The sequence below is a fragment of the Leuciscus leuciscus genome (assembly GCF_965113295.1).
Source record: "Leuciscus leuciscus genome assembly, chromosome: 6".
Taxonomy (NCBI): Eukaryota; Metazoa; Chordata; class Actinopteri; order Cypriniformes; family Leuciscidae; genus Leuciscus; species Leuciscus leuciscus.
The window spans coordinates 40295314-40321351 of record NC_138730.1 but is presented as its reverse complement, the minus strand read 5'-3'; the positions used below and the strand labels follow the sequence as shown (position 1 = coordinate 40321351).

Here is a 26038-nt window from a genome sequence, read left to right as displayed (position 1 = left end):
TGAACCTGAATTGTTTGATAGGAATGTTGTTGCAAATCACATTAAGGTTGTGGATACAATGATGCTAACATGTCAGGCGGTACCTAGTGTTGTGATTGTGGGGCGTTGTGATTCATTCTCAGCAAAACCACAGCAGGTCCACCATCCGTCAGATTGAGAGACAGAAGAACACATTGCTCTTTATTTACCTTCCTAATCCTCGCGTTTAGTATTCCGTGAGTGGTGGGGCGTCTCTTGTTTAATGTAGTTTTGTTTGTGTTGCGTAGGAACGGATGCCACATATCGGACCCGTCACTGATTTATAACTTCAGTGGAATTTGTAGACAAGCTCCAGCCAAAGCTTAACATCCGCCACTGCTGACACACCACCAGTTTAGCAATTATTGGATAACCGCTGAGCATGACGTGATAAGAAACGTTTCATAACATGACCAGAGATGGCATGTACTTCAGATAGCTTCATCATGGCTCTCCTTTTGTTCTTCCATCTGAAAAAAAATCTGAATTTCGTTCAGAATTAGCTATTGTGGACTGTTTTCTGCCAATGTTTTATCCTTGTGCAGGTTTCTACCAGCTTAATTTCCAAGAAGCAGTTCGGCCAACATTTTCAATGAGCAATCACTGTTGAAGTGCCTCGTTCTCTACACTATTCGCAGTCATTCCACCTGTCTGGTCGCTTTTTAACTGTTTTATTACTTTGTTGGGCCAAAAGAAGGCCAGCGGCCATTTCAAACAGCTCATTATTGCTGATCACTCTTCATGTTGTCTTTGTTTATGGGCTTGACTATTTGGCTACCATGGCAGAAGATGGATTGTGGGATGTTTTCAGCTAAGAGTTCCTGCTTTCTCTCTCTCTCTCTCATTCTGGTACTCTCCTCTCCTCCAAAATACCAATTTCCTTCCCTCAGTAACCGAAGCTGGGAAAGTAGAACTCCATCTAAATGGCTGTGGGCTTGGATGGGGCACATGGGGATTCCGGAATCTTTTGGGTCTCTTAGCAACCGGCGTTAATGTGGCAACAGCGGTTCTGAGAGGGCCTCAGTGACTGGATCTGGAAGAAGGGACTGAGTTTGAAGCTTTGGACAAACTGAAATGAGATGGCATAGGAAGTGGACTTGATGAGGAATATGTCTAGGCATAATAGTGATTTACATTTATTCATTCAACAGATTCTTTTATCCAACGTGACTTACAAAGGAGGATAATCACAAGCAATTTTTCTTTTAAAGATACAGCCATTCCTATCCTCCTTATTTTAATGTAGAGTAACGTGTGACTTGAATGTACAATAGACAATAATAAACCGCATTTAGAGACATTGGCACATTATTGAATTATCTGTTCAATTTGAATTGAATAGCAAACAGGATTAGGAATTGCAAATCAAATGTGGATGTTAAGTAGAATTAAATGAATTGAAATTGGTATGACTCTGATTTTAACTATAGAAAAGCAAGAAAAATAAAATGTTGGCCTGACTAAGGGAGTGTTCACACTTATAGTTCGGTTCTTTTGGTCTGGACCACTGTCATTTTTAAGAAAAAAAAATTGCGATCATCCAGAACAATGCTGTGTTCTGGGTTAAATGCAATCATTGTATGTGCTTACGGATGATGGCATTTTGACCAGCTGTGAATTCGTGAAGAGTTTATAAAATGTGTAAAGGAGTCAAAACAGCGGCAGGAATTTCTCTGTTGCACACAAACAAAGATCTGCTGCGAGGAGACACGGTTCTGACACCTGTACCGAACTGTGATGGCAACATCGCGACTATGACGAGAAAAACAAGTACGCTTCAGCATTCTGTCCTTTTTAGGGTCGTGTCTTGTGACTTCATGCCCTGTTTTTGGTTCATTTTGATCTCTTTGGTCTGTGTTGCGTTCATATTTCTGTCGAATATCACCAGAGTTTGTTTGGAAGCAGAGCAATACCCATCTTTTCAGGGGTCTCGGACCACTTGTTTGACAGCGCTCACACTTGAACCGCACTAACAGAGCAATCGCACCAGAGTTCGTTTTAAACGAACCAAACCTGCCAAGTTTGAACTAAGTCTTGTTTGAAAGTTTTGAATGCTTTTTTAAAAAATATTTAAATACCTTACAAATAGATAAATTCCTCTTTCTGTCATTCCAATTCAAGTTCCTGATGGGTGTGACCAATTCATTTCACACCCTGAACTGGACTCAATTTTTCAGTTCTGCTTGGATAGAGAAACTTTTGTTTTGGTGACTTTCTAATTTGATTACATTTCTTGATTGATACAAATTTTTGACTTCCACAGCAGTGTTTTTATTGTTCACTTTAACTGTTAAAAAGCTGAAATAAAATATAAATGTTAGATGAAAAGCTTCCGTAACATAGAAATGTTACCTTGTTAGCTAGCTGAAATAAATTTGTTGAAATGCTAAAAATACTAACATGAAAACTGAAAATATATAAATAAAAGCTCATTCAAAATATGAATAAATACTATAAAAGTATATAAATAATACTAAAATAGCATTGTTCCATATCACAGGTTTATAACCAAACTCCTTGACAAGAAACTTTTTTACAAAATGGCTTCCTAATGAACTGCATACTTTCTCAAAACAGATAGCGAGATGTTCTTTCTCTCCTATAGTGTGTGATGTGACAGGTGGCTTTGTTTCTGGCTGAACTACATCAATGTCACATTGATGTCCATCACAGAAAGGTGTGTGTATTTGTGTCTATACATGTTTAGTATGTCCTATAACCTTGTTTACCTGCCTCCTTCATACATCGCCAGTGTATCTCTCTGTTTCTCTCTGTCTGTGATTATCGATTCCTCCCTCGCCAGCAGCATTCAGCTCAGAGCGCCCGCCGGCTGCCTGTAGCGTGCCTGTGATTGACACCAGCTAACTGATAGGCCAACCCGCTCCACATGCGTATCTCACTTCCCACTTCTGCGTGATCCGTCCCACTCCTTCTAATTGTGGTAAAGGCCACGTTTCTATGACAACCTTATTTACGTGATTGTGCTGTTGATGGGCTCAGGGCTCTGTCTAAAGACATGAAGAAAAGCATGCATGCGCTGATATCTCCAAAGATTTCTGAAGACTGCTATCATCCTGTTCGCTGGAAATTGAGCCTGTTGCAACTTGGTTCAATGTGCCTTTCAGATTCAGCCTACTAGCATATATTTTCTTTGCAGTTTTGTGCTTGAAAATCCATACAGAACTAGCTTCTGATGGTAGTTAGATGGTTGAAGCCTAGATAGTTAATTAGTTGGTGGCTTCATTTTGTGTGTGGGCTTTCGCTGCTTGATGTCTCTTGTGCATTTGGTTGCCCATCATGGTAGAACTGCAGTAAAGATATTTGATTAAAATGTATTTTTGTATACGTGCTTTCACTAAGTAGTAAAGGTGCAAATTGCAATGATAACATTATCATGTATATATATATTTGCTAACTTTTGAAGAGTACGTATATAAAAAATCTGCTATATCTACTATACTAAATATGCATATTTATAAAACAGAATAAAAAATTTGCCACCTTGGCTAGGGTGTTTCCAAACTTTTGAAAGGAACTATTATATAAATATTGTATTATAATTAGGCTATTATTATGTTATTATTATGGTCAAACTTTAGTTTAGGGTCCAATTCTCTCTATTAACTAACTATTAACTATGACTTTTGCCTCAATGAACTCCTAATTACTGCTTATTAATAGTTAGGAAGTTAGTTTGGTTGGGATGTAGTATATCGTCCTGCATTCGTTACTATTTGCTTTATAAATACTAATAAACTGACAATATCCTAGTAATATGCATGTTAGTAAGCAACTATAGTTGATAGTGAGAATTGGGCCCTAAACTAAAGTTTCACCATTATTATAATCTTATAATATTATTGTGTATTATTATATTATTTACAGTGCCTTTCAAATGCCCTAAGCAAAGTGGCAATAATGAAAAAGAGCATGAGTTTCTTTGTTATTGGGTCAGCACACCTTTTATAGCTTGAATAGATAAAGTAAAATATGAGACCCAATAATATATAAATGTGTTTTTTCAGGTACTGACTGATTTGGTTTATTGTGTCATCCTGCGCAAGGTCAGTTCTCCAGAAATGTATTTTATTTAGTTAGTTACCTGCAGGGACTGAGAATCAGGGATCCAGATTTGCTGTTGTCCAGGCTTTCTGTTGTTTTTGTAGGAGGAACTAAATATTCACCCTTCAATCTGATGGTTTACTTCAATTGATAAGCAAATGATGACAAAATGAACATGTTAAACAAGATAAATGGTGTATACTTAATTTCACAATAAGTATGCGATTAATCGCACAAAAGAGTGTGATTATTTGGGATTACTTTTTATATATATATATTGGCAGCCCTATAGATATAACAGGCTCCTTTACAGATGTCTTAACACAATATTTTTTTTTTTCTTAAAGTGACATGGTCTCAGATCAGCCTGAAAGGCCACTGGATGCAGCCCATTTGTGACTTCTATTTAATCATCATTTTTTATGTCTGGGAAAGTGCTTAGTCATGTTCCCAAGTGAACAATTTAACGGGTCTTTAATTAGCCCAGACTGTGTGAATGAGATCCCAAAGCGACCTTAATGACCAATGAGCCCCTTAATGACCATCGAGCCCTCTCAATTACACACACACACCTGTCTTTTTCTTGTCTGCAATCACACTGCAAGGCACTGTAGAAATATGACACAAAAAAAACTTACAAAAACATACCATAGTACCTGTTTGATTTGCACCCCATTGACTAGGGATATTTAGTTATGTTAAATCCAACATTTGTATATCTTTTTGCAGAACATAGTCAATAATGCTAATTTGATCATGCACTTCAAACACAAACACAATGCACTTCATGCACACCGGCAAACACTTAATTGATAAGTTCCTCTGTAAAAAAACACAGTAGATATACCACTGTAGCTCAGTTATTAGGTTAACACATTTGTTGGACACATTTACAAAACAAACTATGTTAATATATAAATACAGTCCTGTAAAATACATACAATACAGCCAGGTTACTGTACAGTAGGTGGACTGTCTCTAACATAAGATGGTGCTGTTCTAGTATGATATTGTGCATGTTTTGTAAATTGGCACATAAAGTCTCTTTTTGCAACCCAAAATGTGCAAACTCAGGGCTAAAGAATCTGACACATGGTTTGGCACATCTCATGTGCAACACTGACATTCTGACGTGGGCATGCAGTTGGACTGGTGCATTTTGCAGAATAGACAGAAGCATTAGTGTCATGTGATATTGTGTAGTCACACTCTGAGAACCTGCTGCCTCCTTTTTGAATCTGAAAATTCAGCCTTTTTTGACAAAAGTGCTGACCTCTGTCATTTGTGTGTTAAAAAAACACACGCCAGCTGAAATGTTCCACAAAATATCCGTACATTGAAGCATCATGAGTTTAGAAGCTCTGCGTTTATGAGTTTATAATCATGCCTTAGATAAATCACACCTTATGCATGGCATTGGGATGGTCTTGATCAATCATGATTGTGCATATATTAACTTGTGCCTCATGAAAAATTATGGCAGATGTTCTGTCACTGATGTGAAGAATCTTCTCTCATATATCATAGCCGATCGCACCCATTTCTTTCAGGAAAAAAAGACAAAGAATATTGTGAGCAATATTGTGTAATATTGTGAGCAATTATTATAATTTCAAATAACATTAAGTAATCATTCTAATTCGATACTTTTGTGGAAATGGTGATATTTTTTTTTATTTTTTTTTACAGGATTCTTTGATGAATATCAAGAGCAAAAGAACAGCAGTTATTTGAAATACAAATTTTAACATTATAAATGTCTTTAATGTTTGATCAATTTAATATGTCCTTGCCTTATACAAGTAATTCATTTCTTTAAAAATAAATAAATAAATAAATAAAAATAAACTAAACAGTAGTAAACTAGTCAAGACTTGACTAGTTTAGTACTACTTTTGTGGTACTTTATTATCCTTTTTGGATTTTGACAGCCACATGAGGATTAGTAAATGAACAAATTTTCTTTTTTGGCCAAGCTATTTCTTTAAGGCAGTGTGCAGGGCCACCCTGGCCCAAGGACCTGTTGAGTCTCTGCTGTGGATCACAGATGAAAGTGGGCCGGGAAATTGCTTAGACTGGTTGCAATTTCCGTCCTTACTTGGGTCCACATCTGTCAAACAGGCCAGGCCAGGGGTCTTCCCCTTAAAATCACGACACACTGTGAAACCAGTGTCTGTCAGCATCTGTCAGTTAACAGTGTCTGTCTAGCTCAATCCCCTCAGCCATTACCACACCAGATAATGAAACAGCCACCGGTTTTTCTTTCTCATTCTTGTTTGTTGTCATCGCATGGAGTTGAGAGGTACGTGCGTGCAGGGGCGAGAGATCCAGATGTAATCCGTGGGATTGGGACCTAAGCTCGGAAAGGCGGACGAGAGCTGCCCATATCCTGGACACAGCCCTGAATGTTCCCGGAATGTTCCCCTTCAGGCAGCCGCCACAGCTGGGAAGCACCTTCTCAGAACTTGTGGATTATAGCAGAAAAACAACGGCTGGGTTTGAGAAAAACTCTCTCCCACCGCACAAACACGCTCGGACTGCCCGAAATCCCACAAGTCTCTATGCATGTTTTGTTTTGTCTTTGTTTCCCCCTTTAAAAACCAGGAAGAGTGGGGTTGCTCATTATGGACAAAGAGTGTTGTTTTGATGTTTGGAATATCTACATCCCATTATGTAGTTCTTTGCTGAAATGTCCTTCGAGTGTATCCAGAAACACACTCTCGAATGAAAACATTTGCCCACAAAGAGAAATGTTTATATGGCGTGTGAGTGATGGATCTGCTCTGGGTTTGTGACAAAACTTCACCATGTTTTGTGGATTTGAACAAACCCCTAACCATAAATATTAAACTTTGGGGTGTAACACAATCCACACCATTTCCACTACGGACATGGCACCTCAAATAATGTGGCTTGTTGGGAAGAGGTACTATAATTATCCCAAGTCTTTTTCTCACTCATTGTTGGAGGTTTTTTGGGGTGTTTATGATGTGCTAATCTACCGAGATGGTTCCCTGCAGACTGTTTAATAAATCTTAAATGGGGAGATAACCTCAGGTCAACAAATCCTGTATTTCCCAGCATCTTCCTTGACACAGAGCACCACTTTCTTTCACACTCATACAGCTTTCACAGAGCATACACTACACACAGCTCATTAGTTTTACTTCACCCATGCTTAGTGAATGTTTGGACTCATCTTTGGTCATATCCTGTACTTTATTCAGCTGTTTCCAGCATGTTTGCTTGGATAATTAACTCTCAAAACATCACAAAACCTGCAGTCAGGCTATTGCCTTGTGTTATGGACTCAATTTAAGGCAAGACACTACTGGCAAATCCATTTGTTTGTTTTTTTGTTCATGCACTGGTCCGTTTTGGGTTATTTTTCTTCCTTAACTTTTCTTCTTTTAAAGTAGTGGAAAGAAATCATACAAAATACACATTTAAGTGTTTGTTTCATTACACATCTTTTCCCAGTGTTTAGATTTCTGTTAAATGAGTGCATATCTAATTAGATTATGACTCATTTTCACATTTTGCATAACATTTCAGAAAGCCTGAAATAAAAACAGTTGTCTTAATGGAATTTTAGTGTTTTATCAACTGGGGAAGTATGTTATCACCTTTTGCCTTAAATAAGAATAGAAGGCTGTACAATTAATCAGATAAATAATCACAATTATATTATACATGGATATTACATATTTAATTGTGTATTTTCCTATTTTTACATTTAGATTACCTTTGCCATCGTCTAATAGTCACTTAAAAGTTAATCTCTAAAAACACTATAATAATTAATAATACTGTTAAATGTAATCTTTAGCAAATTTCAAAATGAATTAGATTTTTTCACACACTGTGCATTATAATGTCATGATTTCACACGTAGCATTTCAAACAGTGGATTTAAATTTTTTGTTTATTTTATTTGAAATTGATTTAGTTAAATAGTAGAATTATATGGAATAGTGGCCATTTATTAGTCATTGTCGTGGACATTTTAAACTGTATATTAAACTAACCACGTTTCTAACATCTAACCTTATTTAACATCTAACATTTGAACAGGATGTACTGTACGAAACCAATGGAAAAATTGTTGCTTTGACTGTGTGCGTGTATGTGTGTGCGTGTGTGTGTGTGTGTGCGTGTGTGTGTGTGTGTGTGTGTGTGTGTGTATTAATATCATAGTTTGGGAACTGAAACTAGACAGTCTGTTAGAATCTTGTGATTAACAAATGAAGTCATCATTAAAACAAAGTTTGCTTTACAGAGGGGTTTGCATATGAAGAACCAATCAAATAGTGGGGAAATTATGTAATGCAGCCTGACATTTATGCCATACCTCTATACTATAAAAACTGGTGTATTCTTGTGTACTGTGGGATTTCTCAATGGAATTTGTCTGAGATCCTCCGGCCTTGATTCTTCTTGGGAGAGTTTCTCTGAGAACTGCTCGAACACTCTCCCAGCCGTTAATAAAGGCATTTAAAGGACATTTGCTGAAAGTCTGTCTGTTATTACTGCTGCGCAGCAGGTCAGTTTAGGGAAGCAAGTAAGTTAGGGTAAGAGACTCGGCCAGTTGTCGACGGAAGACGCAAAGAGCTGGAGTATAAAGGTTATTAAGTGTCAATTTGTAGACGCTCGGTGTCGATCAGTAGACGCGACAGATTTTATTTATTAAGTGTCGATTTGCAGACGCTAGATAGTCAGGTTTAGAAAAAAATCCATTACATCATCAACCACACATGAAAAGCATTTACTACTATTGATTTGTATTTTTCCCATCTCCCAATTTACAAAACTTTTGCAGCACTTGAGCATTGCAACCAATCACAGACCTTTTGTCCATTGCACATAAATCAAGGCCTACCAGTAACACACAGTCCTAAAGACTGAGTTTTAAGCAGTCTTATCTGTAGATGCTTTAATAACCCAATTGAAAAGAGGCATTAGAACCAGTCAGAGAAGCATTAGTGGCATTAAAACCAAACTGAAAAGTAATGTTAATTTGTAATTATTTTGGATCTGCTGTTGAGTCTGTTGTCATGCTCATTTTGTAAAGCATATGGTGTTGCCCAATAACACCAATGCAAGCAACACAACAATACTAGAACTCATCCATTATAATCTACACAGTGTAGACCGAGTGAAAATAAGAGATATATTTTGCAGTGCATACAGCTTCAATGATTATAGTGTATAGAGTCCGGAGCTGATGTGGACAGTCAGTGAGCAGAAACTGGGCTGCAAGGCTCCAACAGTCACATGAAACACTGTAAATCTGCTGTGACATCTTCGTTGATTGTAATGAAAGGGGTCATATTGCTCACTTTTGTTGTATAATTTATTAAATACTTGACTGTCAGTTTTGTTTTTCCTGTTACTAAGTGGGTCAGTGGGAAGTTGACCACTGTCGTTTTCAGTGATTGCACAAATGATGCGTGTGTGTGGGTGTTGTTTTTGTGACCTCTGCTAGTGGTTTAGTCCTCCTACATGTAGCTCTGACCCAGTCTGACCACATCCCTGTGGAGAGGACTGTGATAACTGACTGCGTTTACAGAAGTCATTGTGAACACGTTTCTTTCTCGCTCAGTCACACAAACACACAAGTGTACATTCACAGAAATCTAAGAGCTTTTGTAGCTGCACATGTCTAGAGTTTGAGCTCTGAGAGCAGTTCTTTATATTCTTAATTACTAATTATTTTTGTCTATTAGAGTTTTTGTGATTGTTGGTGAAAATCTGCAAATTGACAAATACAGTATGTCTAACTGTAATAGTCTATGGGCAAGATTTACTAAACGGGACAAAGTAGCATGAGATTTGTACAGTATATCTTTATATATCTCTCTGGGTTATATGTTGTTGCAGAATTACCCATCCTTAAACACCATATAAAGACATGTTGGTTCGTTTTACATGTGAGTCAGATTGCATCTTCCTTTATAAGTGAGTGGTTCTTAGCCAGAATGCTGCAGTGTGGACAATACTTTGTTCTGATTCTTTATTCTGTAAAAAACTATATGCAAAGTGGGCAGCATTAATTAAATTGATAATTAAATTGAAATGTTTTTTTGTTTTACCTCTCACTTTTTATAGCCTTTATTCCTGTACTGTCTCTCTCTCTCCCCTCTACTATCTGTCTCTCACTCTCATTGGCCTTTATTATGCTTCTGCTGAATGCTCTTTATCAGAGCGAGGGGGCTGCTCTATAAAGGTGGATTGCCAGGCAACAGAAGGTCAACCTCCTGTTTAAATGGTCACAATGGCTGCAGTTTGAGAACAGAATAAACAAATCCGTGTGAAATATGCTCATTATAGCTCCTAAGGACAGTCAGTGATGGAGAACACCTTCACATCTCCTCATAGGGGCTTTTGTTACAGTCCTTGATGAATTCATTTAATTCAAAAGCAGAAATGTGGACCCTTTTTTTTTTTTTTTTTTTTGCACATTTTTATTGAATTCTTTACTTCAAAAAGTTGTGCAGTTAAGTTGCCGTTTTGCAGTCGGGCTACTTTTGTATGTGAAGTGTGTGGGTGTATGTAAACAGTGCTTATACCAATTCCAAAATAACCAGGTTTTATTTTTCAGTTTGTCATGACGTGATTAAAAAGATTGCTTTAACTGTTATGCAATTTTGAAAGTCTCCTACAGTCGGTTTACATTCATCCAAGGTCAAAAAACACTTTAATTTTCTCTTAATATACAATGCAGCATCATCTCTTTTCTCATAGTGTCTGAAACGGTTCGATCTCCGTCTCTCTGAACCCCTTCTTTTCCGAGAGCCTACTCTGCTCTGATTGGTCAGATGGTCCAGTCTGTTGTGATTGGTCTACCTCTTACAGTGCGTGTTGGAAACTAAAAGCTCATTACAATACATTGATTTCAGTTCCAGATCTTCCTCAGCACTTGCTATACAGTGATGCAAACAGTAACGATGGCGTCTGTTTTACGTATTTGTATTAATTGGAGCTTGAGTCCTCATCGTTTGGAAGTGCATGCAAAGTGGATTAGCGTTCACAGCGCAGAAAACAGCATCTTCTCGAAATATCGCCAACACTAACCAAACTCTTCCAGGCTTCAGCTACATCTACAGTGTTTGAGAGCAGGTCTAAGTAGACATTGTTCACAGGCTGCCAATAATGAAGAACATAGGTATGCAAATGTGTTGCAAACATACATAAGTTTGTGCAGGAAGTAAGACTGGAATGACTTGCGACTCGTTTCAGGCATTTCAGAATTGGTTCTTTCTTTCATGAGACAATAACTTCATTTATCTTTGAAACTTTGCAGAAGTTTTGCATTCACGAACAGCTATATTACACACTACATGAAAGGTTATACCTGAAAAAGCATAATAGGGGCACTTTAAGTGTTTGGTAAGCAATTTTGTCATATGACTAATGATGACGTTTGCAATGTTTTATGGTAACACTTTAATAGATCATAGAAAAAAAAAATCCTATCTACTCTGAATAAATAAATATATTTATTAGGGTCGTTTATGATACAATTGGCTGGTTATTTTTAAATCAGCTAGACTCTTGTCACTAGTTTGTATGCACTCCTTAGGCTACTGTCCAAAGTGTCATGTGATAATTGGGGTCCTTCAGGGATGGCTGTTTTATCGATCGCCTGAATGCATGACCAGCATCAGTACAGCTCCTGTAATGAGCAGAAAATTACTGTACCTATCAGACATGGGGAGACATTCAGAAATTGGGCTATTTAGCAAAAAGGAAACATTCAGAAGTTATTCAAAATTGATATGTAATAATAATTACAATTGAGCTAAAATTGGAACCTGATTTACATTTCCTGAAGGAAATAACAGTCCTTGCAAGGCAGAAAAAAAATTGTGTTTAAGTTATAGTTTGAGAAATATCAGTGAAGTGATGCCTCTGAAATCAATACAGAAACACTGTATTGATACTGATCTGCTTTTGTACATTATTTAGTGTTTCTTTAACTTTGGGCACTTTTGATGCCAAAAATGTGTCATTTGATTTAATAGCATAGCTTACAGGCTTTATGACGAATGTCACATGAACAAACTGGTCTCATTGCATTCGCTTGTCAGAGAAAGTGACAACTGACTATGATCTATGGACTTTTAAATTAATCAGCTAACCTAGATAGTTCCTTTTATTGTTGGGGTTTCATTCGATTTAAATATCTAAATGTTAGTGAGAAAAATACAAATAAAACAACTTTTTGATATCTGTCTGCAATGGACATTGGTTATGCTCGTTTTTACTCACTCCTTTGAAGGCATCTTGAGTAAAACGGCTCTATATTTAACAAAGGACATGCAAAAGACCCAAACCGGAAGTGATGCGACCTGTTTAACAGAATACAGAAGTATGTTGCGCATGACACATTAAGTACTCTTTGCGTAATTTGATAAAATGACAGCTTGATTAGACATGCCTCACAATAACAATATTCTGTTCACAAAGCTTGGCAAAATTGGTGGTTGTGAACTTGTGACAGAAATGACAACGCTATCTCACGACCAATTCGTACGAGTGAGTACGAGGTGGCTAATTCGTACGACCTCACTTGTACGAATTCGTACAATTTGTCTAAACCCCAGTGATGGGTAGGTTTAGGGGCGGGGTCAGGGGTAGGTAATTTGTACGAATTCATACGAATTGGGCAACTCGTAAAATAAGTTTGATTTAGTGAGATTGTATGAATTCGTACGAATTATCCACCTTGTTAAATATGTATGAATTGCCGTGAGATCAGGTTGTAAATGACAACCAACAGACACCAACAGTAAAATTTCACTCAAATTCATACTTTAATAATATATTTTCATATTTTAGGGTTTCTGGATAAAACAAAATCTATACAGGAAGCGCTGAAAATCATTTTAATGTGACCTTTATTTAACTAAATGTTACTAACACATGAACAACAGGCAATATAGACAGATGGATATGGACATTTTTATATGATCTAAATGATTGTGCTTGTGTGCGAGTGTGTGAGAGGTCATGCATGGTTAGTGTGTATCTTTCCCATCAGATGCTGATCAGTTCCCACCTAGTCTGAGTCATAAACTCTTTCTCCCTGTCTGTCTCTCAGTCTGTCTCTCCTACCACAACACCACAATGCTGAATCAACTTACAGTCAGTGAAGCTGCAAGTCACGCCAACGAGGCTTTGGAGTCTAAATCTGATAAATGAAAACAGTGACCTCTGTAATCCCTAGTTGAATCTGAATCACTAGCTTTAAATACTCAGTGGTTGGAATCAACAAGTTTCAGTTTTGTTTTTTGTTTTTTGAAAACGACCAGTGCATTTAACATTTAACCAAATACAAGTGAAAGCTTTCCTTTCTTATTTTTGTTGTTGTTTCTTTTTAAATAATTTTTTAGTCATTGGAAATGAGCACCCTCCCAATGTGGCTTAAGTTTAGCAAAGTCTATAGCGCATGCAGTTTTGGTTACTGTACATAGCAAATGATAGTATCTAAAGACATTCTTTCCTACTGACTTTTATAAGTGAAGCCAGGTTGTGACCAGTGGGACTTACAGGTCACCCAGGGAGAGATTGATGGAAAAAATAAATCAAACGGTGGTCTGATAGGTGGAAGAAACCCAAGGATAAAATGATTGAAGGGGAAAAAATTCCATACTGGTCTCACTTGCTGCGGAGCGCAAATGCTTTTATAGATTTCTCGCAGGTGTTTTTGTAGCTTTTAGAGTCGCGTTTGAGAGCATTCCCAGTGCGAGCAAACCAGACGATGTGGCACGCTCTCGAGAGATTTGTAGTTTTGCTTTTCTGTCTGATATACACAGGTTGTTGAGACAGTTTGGTCTATTTCAGTAAAATTGTAAATAGTGCAGCTATTTTAGTGCTCTGTTTATGAGCTCTGTAAGATAAACAAGTGTTTATTTTAGGGCTCCAACACGTGCAGCAGGATTAACAGCGATAAACAGCAATCCAGAGAGCTGGTGCACTGCTCTTTCCATCTCTCTTTCCATCTTAAATGCACATGAATAATATGTATTATGCATCTCTTAGATATATCATACTCTTGTTTTAGTGAATCGCTTTGTTAATCTCAGTGGAATATTTCAGAAGCCTGAGTGATCAAATGTGATCCCTCAAATTGTACTGATTGTATATTATATATTAGGGCTGCCAATAGATTAAAAAATAAAGTATTAAGTAAATAGATGTGAAATTAAGTATACACCATTTATGTTGTTTAACATGTTTGTCATCATTTGCTATATGCAGCAAAGTAAACCATCAGATTGAAGGGTGACTCTCACAGAACTGTATTTTCTGCAAGCTCTTTTACTGTACTGCAAGTACATTTAGGTTCTTTCCAAAAAAGGACACTCGGAGACTCCAAAAGGACACCAAATAGCCAAATGATATACAGTAAGAAGTCCATATAATTCTTACATTTATGCACACCAAAGCACCCATGGAAAAAGAAATCAGAATTCAACTGCAACTGCAAAGAGCTTGTTTACATTTTAGACAAGTCATGTTGCGATACCGAACAGGGCCACATATTTGCGCATCAATATAACGGACTCACACGTGCTTACTGTATGACTCCTACGTCACCGCAGTCGTCTTAACCTTGATTGCAATCCTAATCCATCAAAACTTGACTGTCATCTGGCCAGCGGTGGAATGTTTTGCCATTTCGTTCAGTCTGTATTTCACACAGCACAATGCTTGACAGCTCACCTCACGCTGTTCAGAAACAATCACAGAATATGACAGATGACAGAATATGCATGTATATTTAAAATGATATAGTCCCTTTGAATAACATGTAATTATAATTTAGTTATCTGCATTTAGGTTTCTCATGATAACTTTTAAACACCTTTTTGTAAATGAATCTTCTGTCTTCAAGTCTTTGTTGAAGTTTTGTGTGGGTTTCCTGCTAATTGGTGACTAACTGGCAAGTCTACCTTACACCCTTTCTCTCACACACAGAGTCAAACATAACATTCACAAAGACACACAACAACCTTTCCTACACCAGAAAGTTGTCAGAGAAGCTAATCCCTGCAGCTTCTCGGTGCACAGCATGAAACCTGTGAACATGAACGCTGAACTTGACTATTAGAGAGCAAACAGGTCTTGCCAGGAGAACGTTTGAGAAATTTCAGAGATGGTGATTCAGCCTGTAATCCCTTTGGATGATGGCAGTTATACTCTCAGACATCATTGCTGTTATTGAGCATGCCAGGATGATGATTGCGAGCTGATAACTTTATTACCATGAAAGAGAGTTGTGACAGAGGGTGATTTTTGTTCTTGGTCTTGTGGCTCTGCTAATGAGATCATGGCTGTTTTGGGTATGAATGTTGTTTTCCATCACACACATAAAGCTGTTTGTTTTTCATTTCAGAGCTGGCAAAATACTATTAAAAATACATTTGAAATAAACAAATATGTTTGCTGGCTTGGATGAAGTGATTTTTTGGATTTATTGGATGATTTCCTCATGGAGGGAGAAAAGAGTGAAGGATGAGAGAGAGAGAGAATTATGGGAGTTTGGACAAATCTACACGTTTTCGCACGCACATCTGTACTTATAGAAACTGATGGGCAGATTGATTCAAATATTAATACTTAAAATACTGATACTGCTGTTTTGAGAGGACTGATCTTCACATAAAAAATATTATATGATATAATATTATATTATGGCCTATTTAATGTTTATAATTTAATTTTAGTACATCTATTGGTATTCTTGGTATCAGATTTAATTTAATTGTAATAATATTTATTGAACAATAGTACATTTAAAATTATATTATATTATATTATACTATATTACATTATATTATATTATTGCAAATTGTCAATAAATGAAAGCAAAAAGACTTTTTAATGTTAACAATGGACTTTTAGATCTACACATTCCCTGCCCTTTATCGTTAGCTTTCAGCTGATAATAACAGTGTAACTCGTTGCCATCTTTACATTTGTTCTGCAGAATTTCCCACAAAATCAGAGCAGAAAATGTGAAAGTAATTTGCAGATTTCTTCTGGGCTTTCTTATGAGTGTATGGGCAGTCGTATGCTGTAAGGACCATAGAGTCTCATTCTTTATTGTTTTAGAGTTCACAAGCCTTCAGTGTCATCCACACCTCACAAAACACGCAAGGCCTTCTCCTCTACCATAACAATCACTTTTATTCTCACCAAGGATAGGCCGCTCATTGTCTATTGTTCTGTGTAATAACAAACGCATTAGGCCGCAGAATTAGTTGCTTAAGGAGTCTTGAGACTGTCCGAGAGCCTGCGGTATTGTCACAATGGAATGGGTGGAAAGTTTGACTGGAGGGTTCATTTGCTTTGGTGTGTGTATAGATTTGTGTTTTTAGATGACAGAACCCTCTTCCTTGTTTCAAGATACCCTTTACTCCTGTGGTCACGTGAATAAATATGAGTAAAGTGAAAAATACACTCACATGAGGAGATACAAGACATATGAGTTTAGAAAAAGCTACTCAAGTTACTTAGCAAACTGACTTCAAAATTCACTTTTGAGCTTTGACTGTGTTTAATTTATGTTGTTTAACAAAATGTGAAAGTTTCTTCAAGTAAACTTAACCACAGAGCTTGTTTGCTCATAAATCGTAACTGCTTTTCTAAAAACCCACAGTAGATTCATGAGGGAATCCCGTGGCGAATTAGCCTTCGGGCTGGCCTACAAATTGCCATCATGACTGAACAGCTCTATAGAGAGGGGAAAACATTGAGCTGCAGGGAGTTTAAGAAGGGTAAAAAAAGAGAGACAAAGACTAATGATAAAGAGAGAGAGAGAGAGATGAATGTAAAGGGCATGGAAGACAGAGACAGGGTGATTGCAGGCTAAAGGAAAGAGATATTACAGAGCTACAAAACATTTCACCTTGACAGGATCAGCCAAGGTAAGTGCTGAAGTCAGCAGCACAGAGGCATTCTGGGTAATGGGAGGAGGCAAGGTTTTAATGTGATATAAAGATACATGCTGCATTCACCCAATTCGTATCCTATCCATGTTAAAAAAATATTCAAAATTAGAACTAGTGCATCCCAAATCGTAGTATGTTGAAATGAGTATCCCAAAGATACCCGGATGGTCTCCTTTCTTCGGTTCGAATCTGAAGTGCAGATCAGCGCACACTTTTACGGCTAACGCTGCTTACAACCCATGGCACAGTGGACGAGGATTCGATCAGAACATTTTAAAAACCACAAACATGGCAGATGTGCGAGACTGACGGTTTAACAATAATAATCAGTATCTAACCTGATGAAAAGATATTTATTTAATGTTATCCACATTATATATTAAATTGAATGTTGAGGATTTTAACTGTGACAAGATGATTGACAGGGCAGTTTAAACGGTGGCAGAATGAACCAAAGCTTGCCTGTACTATTCTGCTACACACCTCTTCACAAAAACAGTACATAATATTAGGGCACAGTATAAGAAGATGAATTGGGACGCAGCAAAAATATTTGTCACACACACACACTCAATCTCTCACATTTATATCTGTCTATTTAACTTCCTGACAAGACACTGTTGACTCAACAATGAGACACCATGTCGGACATGTGACTGTACTGTTGTTGCTCTCTCTCATGATCTCTCTCTCTCTTTCTTTTCCAGCTTTTACAGAAGCTGATGTACCCAGAAAGCCAGTAAAGGTCTCTTTCCAAGACTCGCCCATCACCTGGATCAACCCTTCATCTGATGCGTCTCTTCCCACGGCCAGCTTCATCATCATCATCCTCGCTCTGGGGCTGCAGTGGCCCTTCATCTGAAAGGCCACAACCACATACACACACAAAGATCATATGCACACACGCGTGAACATCATAAAGAAATGTCAGGCTCTTATTCCCCCCAAAAATCAAAAGAAAAAAGAAAGTATATATTGCATAACTAAAATGATGCATTTTGCAAATTTGGCATTGTATTTATTTTATTCAAAATTAAAAACGGAACTGAGAGATTGATTTATTCTCATAACTGTCATACAACAAAGAAAATCATCTATATACAGTATATAGTCATGATCAGAATTATTGGCACCCTCAGTAAATTTGATCAAAGAAAGCTGTAAAAAATAATCTGCATTTATCCTTTTTATGTTTTAATCTAAAAATTCTCAAAATATAACCTTTTACTGAAGTAAAACAATTGAAAGTGGGGGAAAATTACATTATGAAATAAATGTTTTTGCCAATAATTCTGACCATGTCTAATACAAATATATATTATATATGTATACTGTATATATAAGCATTCTTGCACCACAGTAGGCTTCTAAGAGGATATTGTTTAAATGTGTCATATATATATATATATATATATATATATATATATTTTTATTTTTTATTTTTTTATTTTAGTAAGCTACTAAGTTTATTTTATTTTATACTATTTTATTTGATTATTATTATGTTATAATTTTTTTGTATTACAGTAGGCTACTAAGAATTGAGTTAATTGCCATGGTCATGTTAATTGCCAATACTGTCATAATGCAAAAAGAAAGAACGAGTAATAATAATAATAAGCATTATTGTCTTAATGCAAAATCTAATTTCTTATTTCCTTCTTTTGATTTTGGGGTGACACGTGACCTGGGCATTTCCTGACATATCAGTTCATATGACGTTCCCTTCACATGTTTCCCTAAAAATCCACATTTCAATGTTGTTTTATTATGTTCCCAGCCTTCTGTGACAGCCCCATTTGTGTGGAAGACTCTGGCAGGGGGACTAGCAGTGCTTTCTGGGGTTTAAGTGTTGACACTCTCCACAGACTTATTATATCAGAACTGTTATCATCGCCGACAGGGACTGTGGAATGCATGACAAAATATGTGCATCTGTGGAAACATCGCTCATGACCACACAACAAAAAAGAAAACAGAAATTGTCTGCACTCTGCACAATAAGCAAGGGACATTACCACCACACACACAGAGCATTATTGAATGAAACTATGAATATGCACATTTAGTATGTATATAGTTTGAACTGGCGCTGAATTTATAGGACAACGAATGTTTATCTAAAGTATCACACAAACATTTTTTTAATATTTCATGAGCTCTAACTGAAGCCCACACAAATGTAGTTACACAAATCTTACAGCGTATTGGGAATGTTCTGGGGCTTTGCCGTTTCCTGTTTGCACGGCTTCCATGGCTTTAAAGGGCTCGAAACATCCCTTAAATACTTAACACTTTTTTTTTTTATTCCTGCATTTACCTCCCCAGTGCTCCGCCTTTCTAAAAAAAACACACTTTAACTTAATGCTGTACATTTATTAAACATATTTGATATATACTCTGTCATTTGGAGTATACTCGGTCAGTTTTATGAAATTGCACTAAACTTACTTTAAAAATGTTTCGTTTTCCCCCCCAAAAGTTTGATGCAGGTTTGCGTGAATGTTCTGTCATGTTTAATGAAAAAAAGAAAAAAGAAAAGAAAAAAAAAAATCAAAAAAGGCTATTAAAATCCCCACAGATATGCAGAATGCCTTTCTTTTATAAATAATGAACTTAAAGCAAAGCAATGCAAGAGGTTTAGAGATGCCAAATATTTTCTATAATAGCTTCTTTAGCAATGTGTTCATGGCAACTTAAAAAAAATATATTTCCTATTGTATGTTAACTTTTTAAGAGTCAGTATTAAAACATTGCTTTAGTTCTTACACAGAAGCAAAGAGGGTCTATTGAATCTCCAAACATTTTTTTTTATGTTAAGCTTTTGTTGTTGTTTCTGATTGCACATGAATTGCTACTTTTGATTTCTCTCATATCTCTCTGATGTTGGTTCTATAATGTTTTTATATGAACGTTCACAAATCTTCATACATTCTTAAACATTTGCAAACCAACCATTCAGCCTCAAATAACACAGGTACAGCCAGGGTGCGAATTATGCAGGGTCTGGATCCCTAGGCTTGATGATGACCCCACAAATTTGAGAGTCCGGGGTTCTACCCGAGGAGGTACAGGAACTATTGCAACATAATGAGCGGTTTCCATTAGGTCCAATATTGGGTTGTACTTTGACAAATCACAAGTCATGTCATTATTTATCTTTTGATCATAACATCACATATCACAAATGTATGTTAAAAAATTCCTTTCAAATTCTTTTAAACCTAATTGAACCTAACATTTTGGTTAATCACATTCACCATAAAGATATTGATCAAACATGTACCTTTTGTTTTTAACAAAAGAAACAAAGTCATTCTGTCAGGTTTTGACTTGACTTGACAGAGGGTAAATAAAATGTGTAAATAATGACAGAATTACATTTTTTGGGTAAATTGTTCCTTTAATATCACACTCTAAATATGTATCTATAGCAATTACTTTTCATAAAAAAAGAAAAAGAAAAGTTGAAGGTCATTGTATAATTCGCACCCTGTATAGAGTTAATGCGAATACAAAACCGATGTTTTTACGCCGCTGCAGTACAACTGTCATTTCTGTGTATGGCTGTAAAATGGATTGCGATTACAGTTTGTTTGATGTGTTTTATTTGTTTGTTCATGTTTTGGTTGGTAGAGTTGAACACGTACGGCTCGGTGAATGAAGCTACTGAAAAACTCAGATATACACAGCGCATATAAAAAGTTGGTTAAACAGCTAATAAACTGATCATTTCAGAAAATGTCATGTTGAAAAAAGTGTCACTTTTACACCATGTCTACATTTACATTTACATTTATTCATTTAGCTGACGCTTTTATCCAAAGCGACTTACAATTGCTATATATGTCAGAGGTCGCACGCCTCTGGAGCAACTAGGGGTTAAGTGTCTTGCTCAGGGACACATTGGTGTCTCACAGTGGATTCGAACCCGGGTCTCTCACACCAAAGGCATGTGTCTTATCCATTGCGCCACCACCACCCCTGTTGTCTACACCAGACGTGAGCGGAGTGACGCGACTGAAGCAAAGAGAATCCATTATTCTCAGTGATGCTGAGCTGTCTAAACTTGATGTGTAGTGACACGACAATTTCCTGACTGTAAACGTCCGGTTTAGACATGGTGTAAGTCTCCATGTTTGACTAAACTTTCAGTCAAAGAAACAGCTTTAGTTTTGAGAGCATCTAAATGGGGGCTTTAAAAAGTCATTGAATTATTCAAAAACTAAATAAATGGTAACATACCTGTCTCTGGTCTTCTGAAAGGGCCTTGTTGGTTGACTTTTTTTCTGTGGATCTGTATCATGATATGTTGACCTGGTCCTCCTCATATTGTTCCAAACCTCCACAATCTTAGAAGAAAATGTTCTATATAGAACCTTAAAGTGTTTTGTCAGGTGCTTCATATACAACCTTTTAGAGGTTCCCATCATCGGATCATTTTATTTATTTAATTTTAATTCATTTAGTTTTCATTCATTTTGAATTTAATTACATTTTATGAATTAAACAGCTCGTAAACTTTTTATTAAAAAAAATTGAATCTAGATTTTAGAACTATTTAGACCCCCATTGAACCTTTTTTCCCCCAAAAGTGTATTATGTCAACTCGAGTCAGCAAGTATGGTAACATAATGTATTATATGGACTGCTTTAATTATGTTTTGATTTTGATTTTTCGTTTAAAGATTTGGAACTTTATGGTAAGTAAATAATGACAGAATTTTCACATTTGGGTGAACTTTTCCTTTAAAGCCACACTGTTTTCTGTCACAAGGTTCATTTCTCTAATCCATCACACAGATACACACACTCTATTCAAGACATGCTTCTGATTAAATGGGTCAAAATCCACTGACAAGGTGATTTGAACTAGTCAATAGAATATTTTTCGAAATGGGGAAAACCAAAGGTTTTCTTTTTTAAACAGTGCTTTCCTAAAAAGACCATCTTCGATAAACAGTCTGTACTGTTAAAATACTGTAATGTCTCTTTTTAGATGTTTTTGAATAAGCTTGAACGCACTGAGATATTGCAGATGGATAGCACAGTTTATATATTTCTTTCAATGGACCTCATCATAGTAAATGTACAAAGTCATGAATTGCTGCAGAGCTTTTACTTGTCATCTATCTGGAGAACCAGATGCTTTTATGGAACCTAAGACCTCATTTTTTTCTGTTAAATGTGGAAAATCCAAGTCCTACTTTCCTTCCATCCATTTTGAGTGTAGCTTTGAGAAGCGACTGAAACATTTTTCTGCATTGAGGTCTGCACAGAAGTTGATGAGTCATAAATGTGAACCCACACAGTGTGAACACGTGATTATTTTTAGACTTTCATTGGCACGGTATTTCAAATGCATCTTCAAGTTAAACTTTGAACAGTATTCTTTTAACCAAATTCATAAAGTTTCCTCATATGCTGAATCATTTTAAATCATTGGTTAAAATACAATTGATTTATAAATAAATCTAGCCTTTAAGCCTTTAAATGAAATGGTTTAAAATGATTAGAAACATAAATGTATGTCTTCAACAGCTGTGTCCCAATTCAGAGGCTGCATCCTTCAAAGACTGCATTCAAAGGCCAAATGTGTAACAGTGGTACAACAAAGGCCCTTTTTACACAATTAAGAAGTGTTTTTGTCAATCCAATCACAAGTGGACAACTCTCAATAAATGTGTAAATGAGGTCTAAAACATTTTAACCTTGTCCACTTTCGACCACTTCCAGAGGTAGTCGAAAACGCATTAAACCGCATTGCTAACATTGTGTAAAATCTCATGTGGCCGAACAGCCACAAAAGACCGTCTACTGACCTAACGTGTAAACATTATGGGAAGCGCTTTTTACTTTGTCAACTGAAGAATGTTTGGTTTAAAGAAGAAAAACATACCAAGCACAATGTTCTCTCATCATTCCTGATTTTTAATACGTACTCGCAGCGTTGGTCTTCCGGCATTCCGAGCAGAAACGAAAACCGTATGGTGCATCAACAAATGCATCCTTCATTTTCCCGTGCTGTGAACGATCCATCCGTTCTATCCTTCACGGCCCAGGAAATGAAGGATGCATTTGTTGGACGCATTCGAAGGAGAAAAATGCAATGCTTTGGTGACAGATTAACCATGTAAGTATTGGATTTCAACTCGAATATCTAACGAAACAAATGTAAAAAATAAAAATAAAAATAAAAAAAACGGTTCAATGTTGTCTTATATCTTACTAAAATGCGATTCTATAGATGGTTTATACTCTTTATTATGCATGAACCAAGGTGAACATATTTAGACAGGTTGTGAACCCTGTTTTGTTTTCAGTCAGTTGAATGTAACTTTCAAAAAAGTCCAGTACAACTGACACTCGTCTACGTAGACCGTCACATTTAACAATGTTCGGTTCAACCTTTGTGGTTTTTGAAAGCATGGCCTATGAAGTCTGTGTCCATCAAAGGATGCATCCTCTGAATTGGGACACAGCTAATGTGTTCAACTTTTGTATGTCCTTAAAGGAACTTTCCTTATACTCCATTTGGTCTTAATTTAATAATAGTATTTAAAAAAAAAGACATTTATGCTTTTAGGGTAAATGTTTATTTAAATTAAACATTCCCTTTGACGCCTTTAGACATTTTTAGAATTCTAGAATTTTGGATTAGTTCCAAAACCTATTGAGCTGCCCACCATGAACATTTCTAAGCATTGCATTAATAATAATTGTAATAATAGGTCAACAATTATCAGGTCATGTATTTCTCTGAACATTATGATAAATTGAATCCCTACAAGGGCAACAAAGAGGTTTGCCTTCTGTGTCTTATTTTTTTAATTCACTTCATTTGAATCTCACTTCTAGGGTCTTTCTCCGTCTCTCTGTCTCTTTCGGGCTGTGTGGAGGAATGCAGTTATTTGTGTCTCATGTTCTCTCTTGAGTCGGTAGCGCTGACGGGTCAGTCTGGCCCACACACACGCGGCTAACGCTAATATAGCAGCTACTGGAGCCAACACAACTGCCTGGCCAGCATTCAGCCTTTAAATAGAACCAAATGAGAGACAGTAATGTAATCGAATGTGCTGGAGGATCTTACTCTTTCTATATGGCCCTCCCTGGATACCAGTAACTGTCCCTGCACCCATTTCTTTCTCTTCTACAGGTGCTAAATTTAGCGCAATAAGTGTTAGCATATACTATGAATGAGACGAGATGCCAAATGTAAAAGTGTGATACAAAAAAACTCACTATCCCTAAAAGCCATATAGGAAATGTAAAAGTGTGACATACCAATTCATGTGATACAATATGATACAAAAAAAATCATGATACAGTATTTTTAGGATTATTCAATGAATAGAAAGTAAAAAAAAAATAATAATAATTTACTTGAAATAAAACTTTTTTTATAACATTATAAATGATCTTTATTGTCAATTTTGATCAATTTATCTTTCACAAAAAAATTGTGACCCTACATTTTTATATGGAGGTGATCATGAATTTCATTTTGAACACAGCCAATGTCAACTTGTTAACTCCAAATAAATGTTAACTCCATTCCTATCTGCCTGGTTTTCTATTCCTGTTCTATCTATCATGTTTTGTTTGTCTGATTGTTCATGTTATGTGAAATCACAGACATCTTCTATTCATGATTTTAACTAATATTTGAAAAACCACTCCTGTCTAAACTGCTTTTGATTAAAAAAAACACATGTATCTTGATATGCACAGATATAAATATTTGCATAGATGTCACAAAAATATTTAAGACTTTTATTAAACACTTATGAACAATATAGAGTAAATGACGTTTCCTGGAAAAATTATTTTAAAGGCGTCATGAAATGAAAGTTGCTTCCCTATTGTGACATATATTCGAGTAAAACAGCTTCCTTAAAAAAAAAAAAAAAAAAAAAAAGAAGAAAAGTAAGGCGGGACTTGATTTGGGTTAATTTTATTTTGTTAGTCCCTTTAACACATTCTGTTGACTATAAGTAGACTGGTAGGGTTAGAATAAGTTGACATGTAGTTGCAAAGTTTCTTATGGTCAAAACCAGAATGTTGAAAAGGGACCATCAAAATAAAGTGTTACCCTTGATTTTGTCTATCGGGAATAGATTGTATGGTTGTGGTTTGCTATTGGTCGATCTCATGTGAGTGACAGGTTGTCCCACCCTCGCGCCAGTAAATACATCATCAGAAAAGAGAACCGATGTCGCTGCAAGAGGAAGGGGAAGTTGGAAAATTAAATATTTATGAGGGCACATCAATTTAAAAATAATGAAATGCACAGATAAATCACCCAGTAAACAATTACCGTCTTTCAACGTTTAAATGTGGTTGAAAATAAGTTCGGTCCGCCTTGGACTGGTTTACGACGTGATTTCAACTAAGTAGTTTCGGCCGGACTGTTTGACTACGTGTTTTCAACTGATCATCTAAGACAGGGTAAGTCTGTTATACATGCTAAAATAACGGAGAAAAACAAACTACCAAACTATGTTCATTATTATCTCAAATAAAGTTTAACATATTCCATCAAGACGTTGAAGATCGACCTGTTTTCAATGTTGAAAAGTCATAATTAGACGTTGAAGATTTACGTCTATTCAACGTCTAAAAGACGACTTTTTGCTAGCTGGGCAATATTCCATTAAAAATTAAGAATTGTTCATTTTGATTTGATGGTGACATTAAGGCCCTATCTTACACCCGGCGCAATGCAGCGCCAAGCGCGATGCAAGTGTTTTTTGCTAGTTTCAGCCCGACGCAGTTATCAGTTTCACGTCCTGCGCCACTTTGTTTAAATAGTAAATGCATTTGCGCCCATTTGTGTGCGCATGGGTGTGCTGGTCTGAAAACGAGGTGTGTTCTGGCGCATTGTTGGCACATTGCTATTTTGAGGCAACAGAAATAGACTGTGCCATTAACCAACTGAAACCTGGTCTAAAGTCAATGGCAATATTTTTTGTTATTTAAAGAGCGCGTTAGTAATGTGC

The 26038-nt window shown here is 36.4% G+C and overlaps 1 protein-coding gene across 2 annotated transcripts in view; it reads left to right on the top strand.

Moving 5' to 3' along the window:
• The window catches only part of gpc5c (glypican 5c), a 118714-nt gene extending 97931 nt beyond the window's left edge, over window positions 1-20783 (top strand). For both annotated transcript variants that reach the window (XM_082173562.1, XM_082173563.1), the window contains one exon: window positions 17747-20783. In XM_082173562.1, coding sequence (XP_082029688.1) covers window positions 17747-17901 — 155 coding nt within the window. In that variant the 3' untranslated portion in view covers window positions 17902-20783. The remainder of the gene's footprint in view (window positions 1-17746) is intronic.
• The last annotated feature ends 5255 nt before the right edge of the window (window positions 20784-26038 follow it).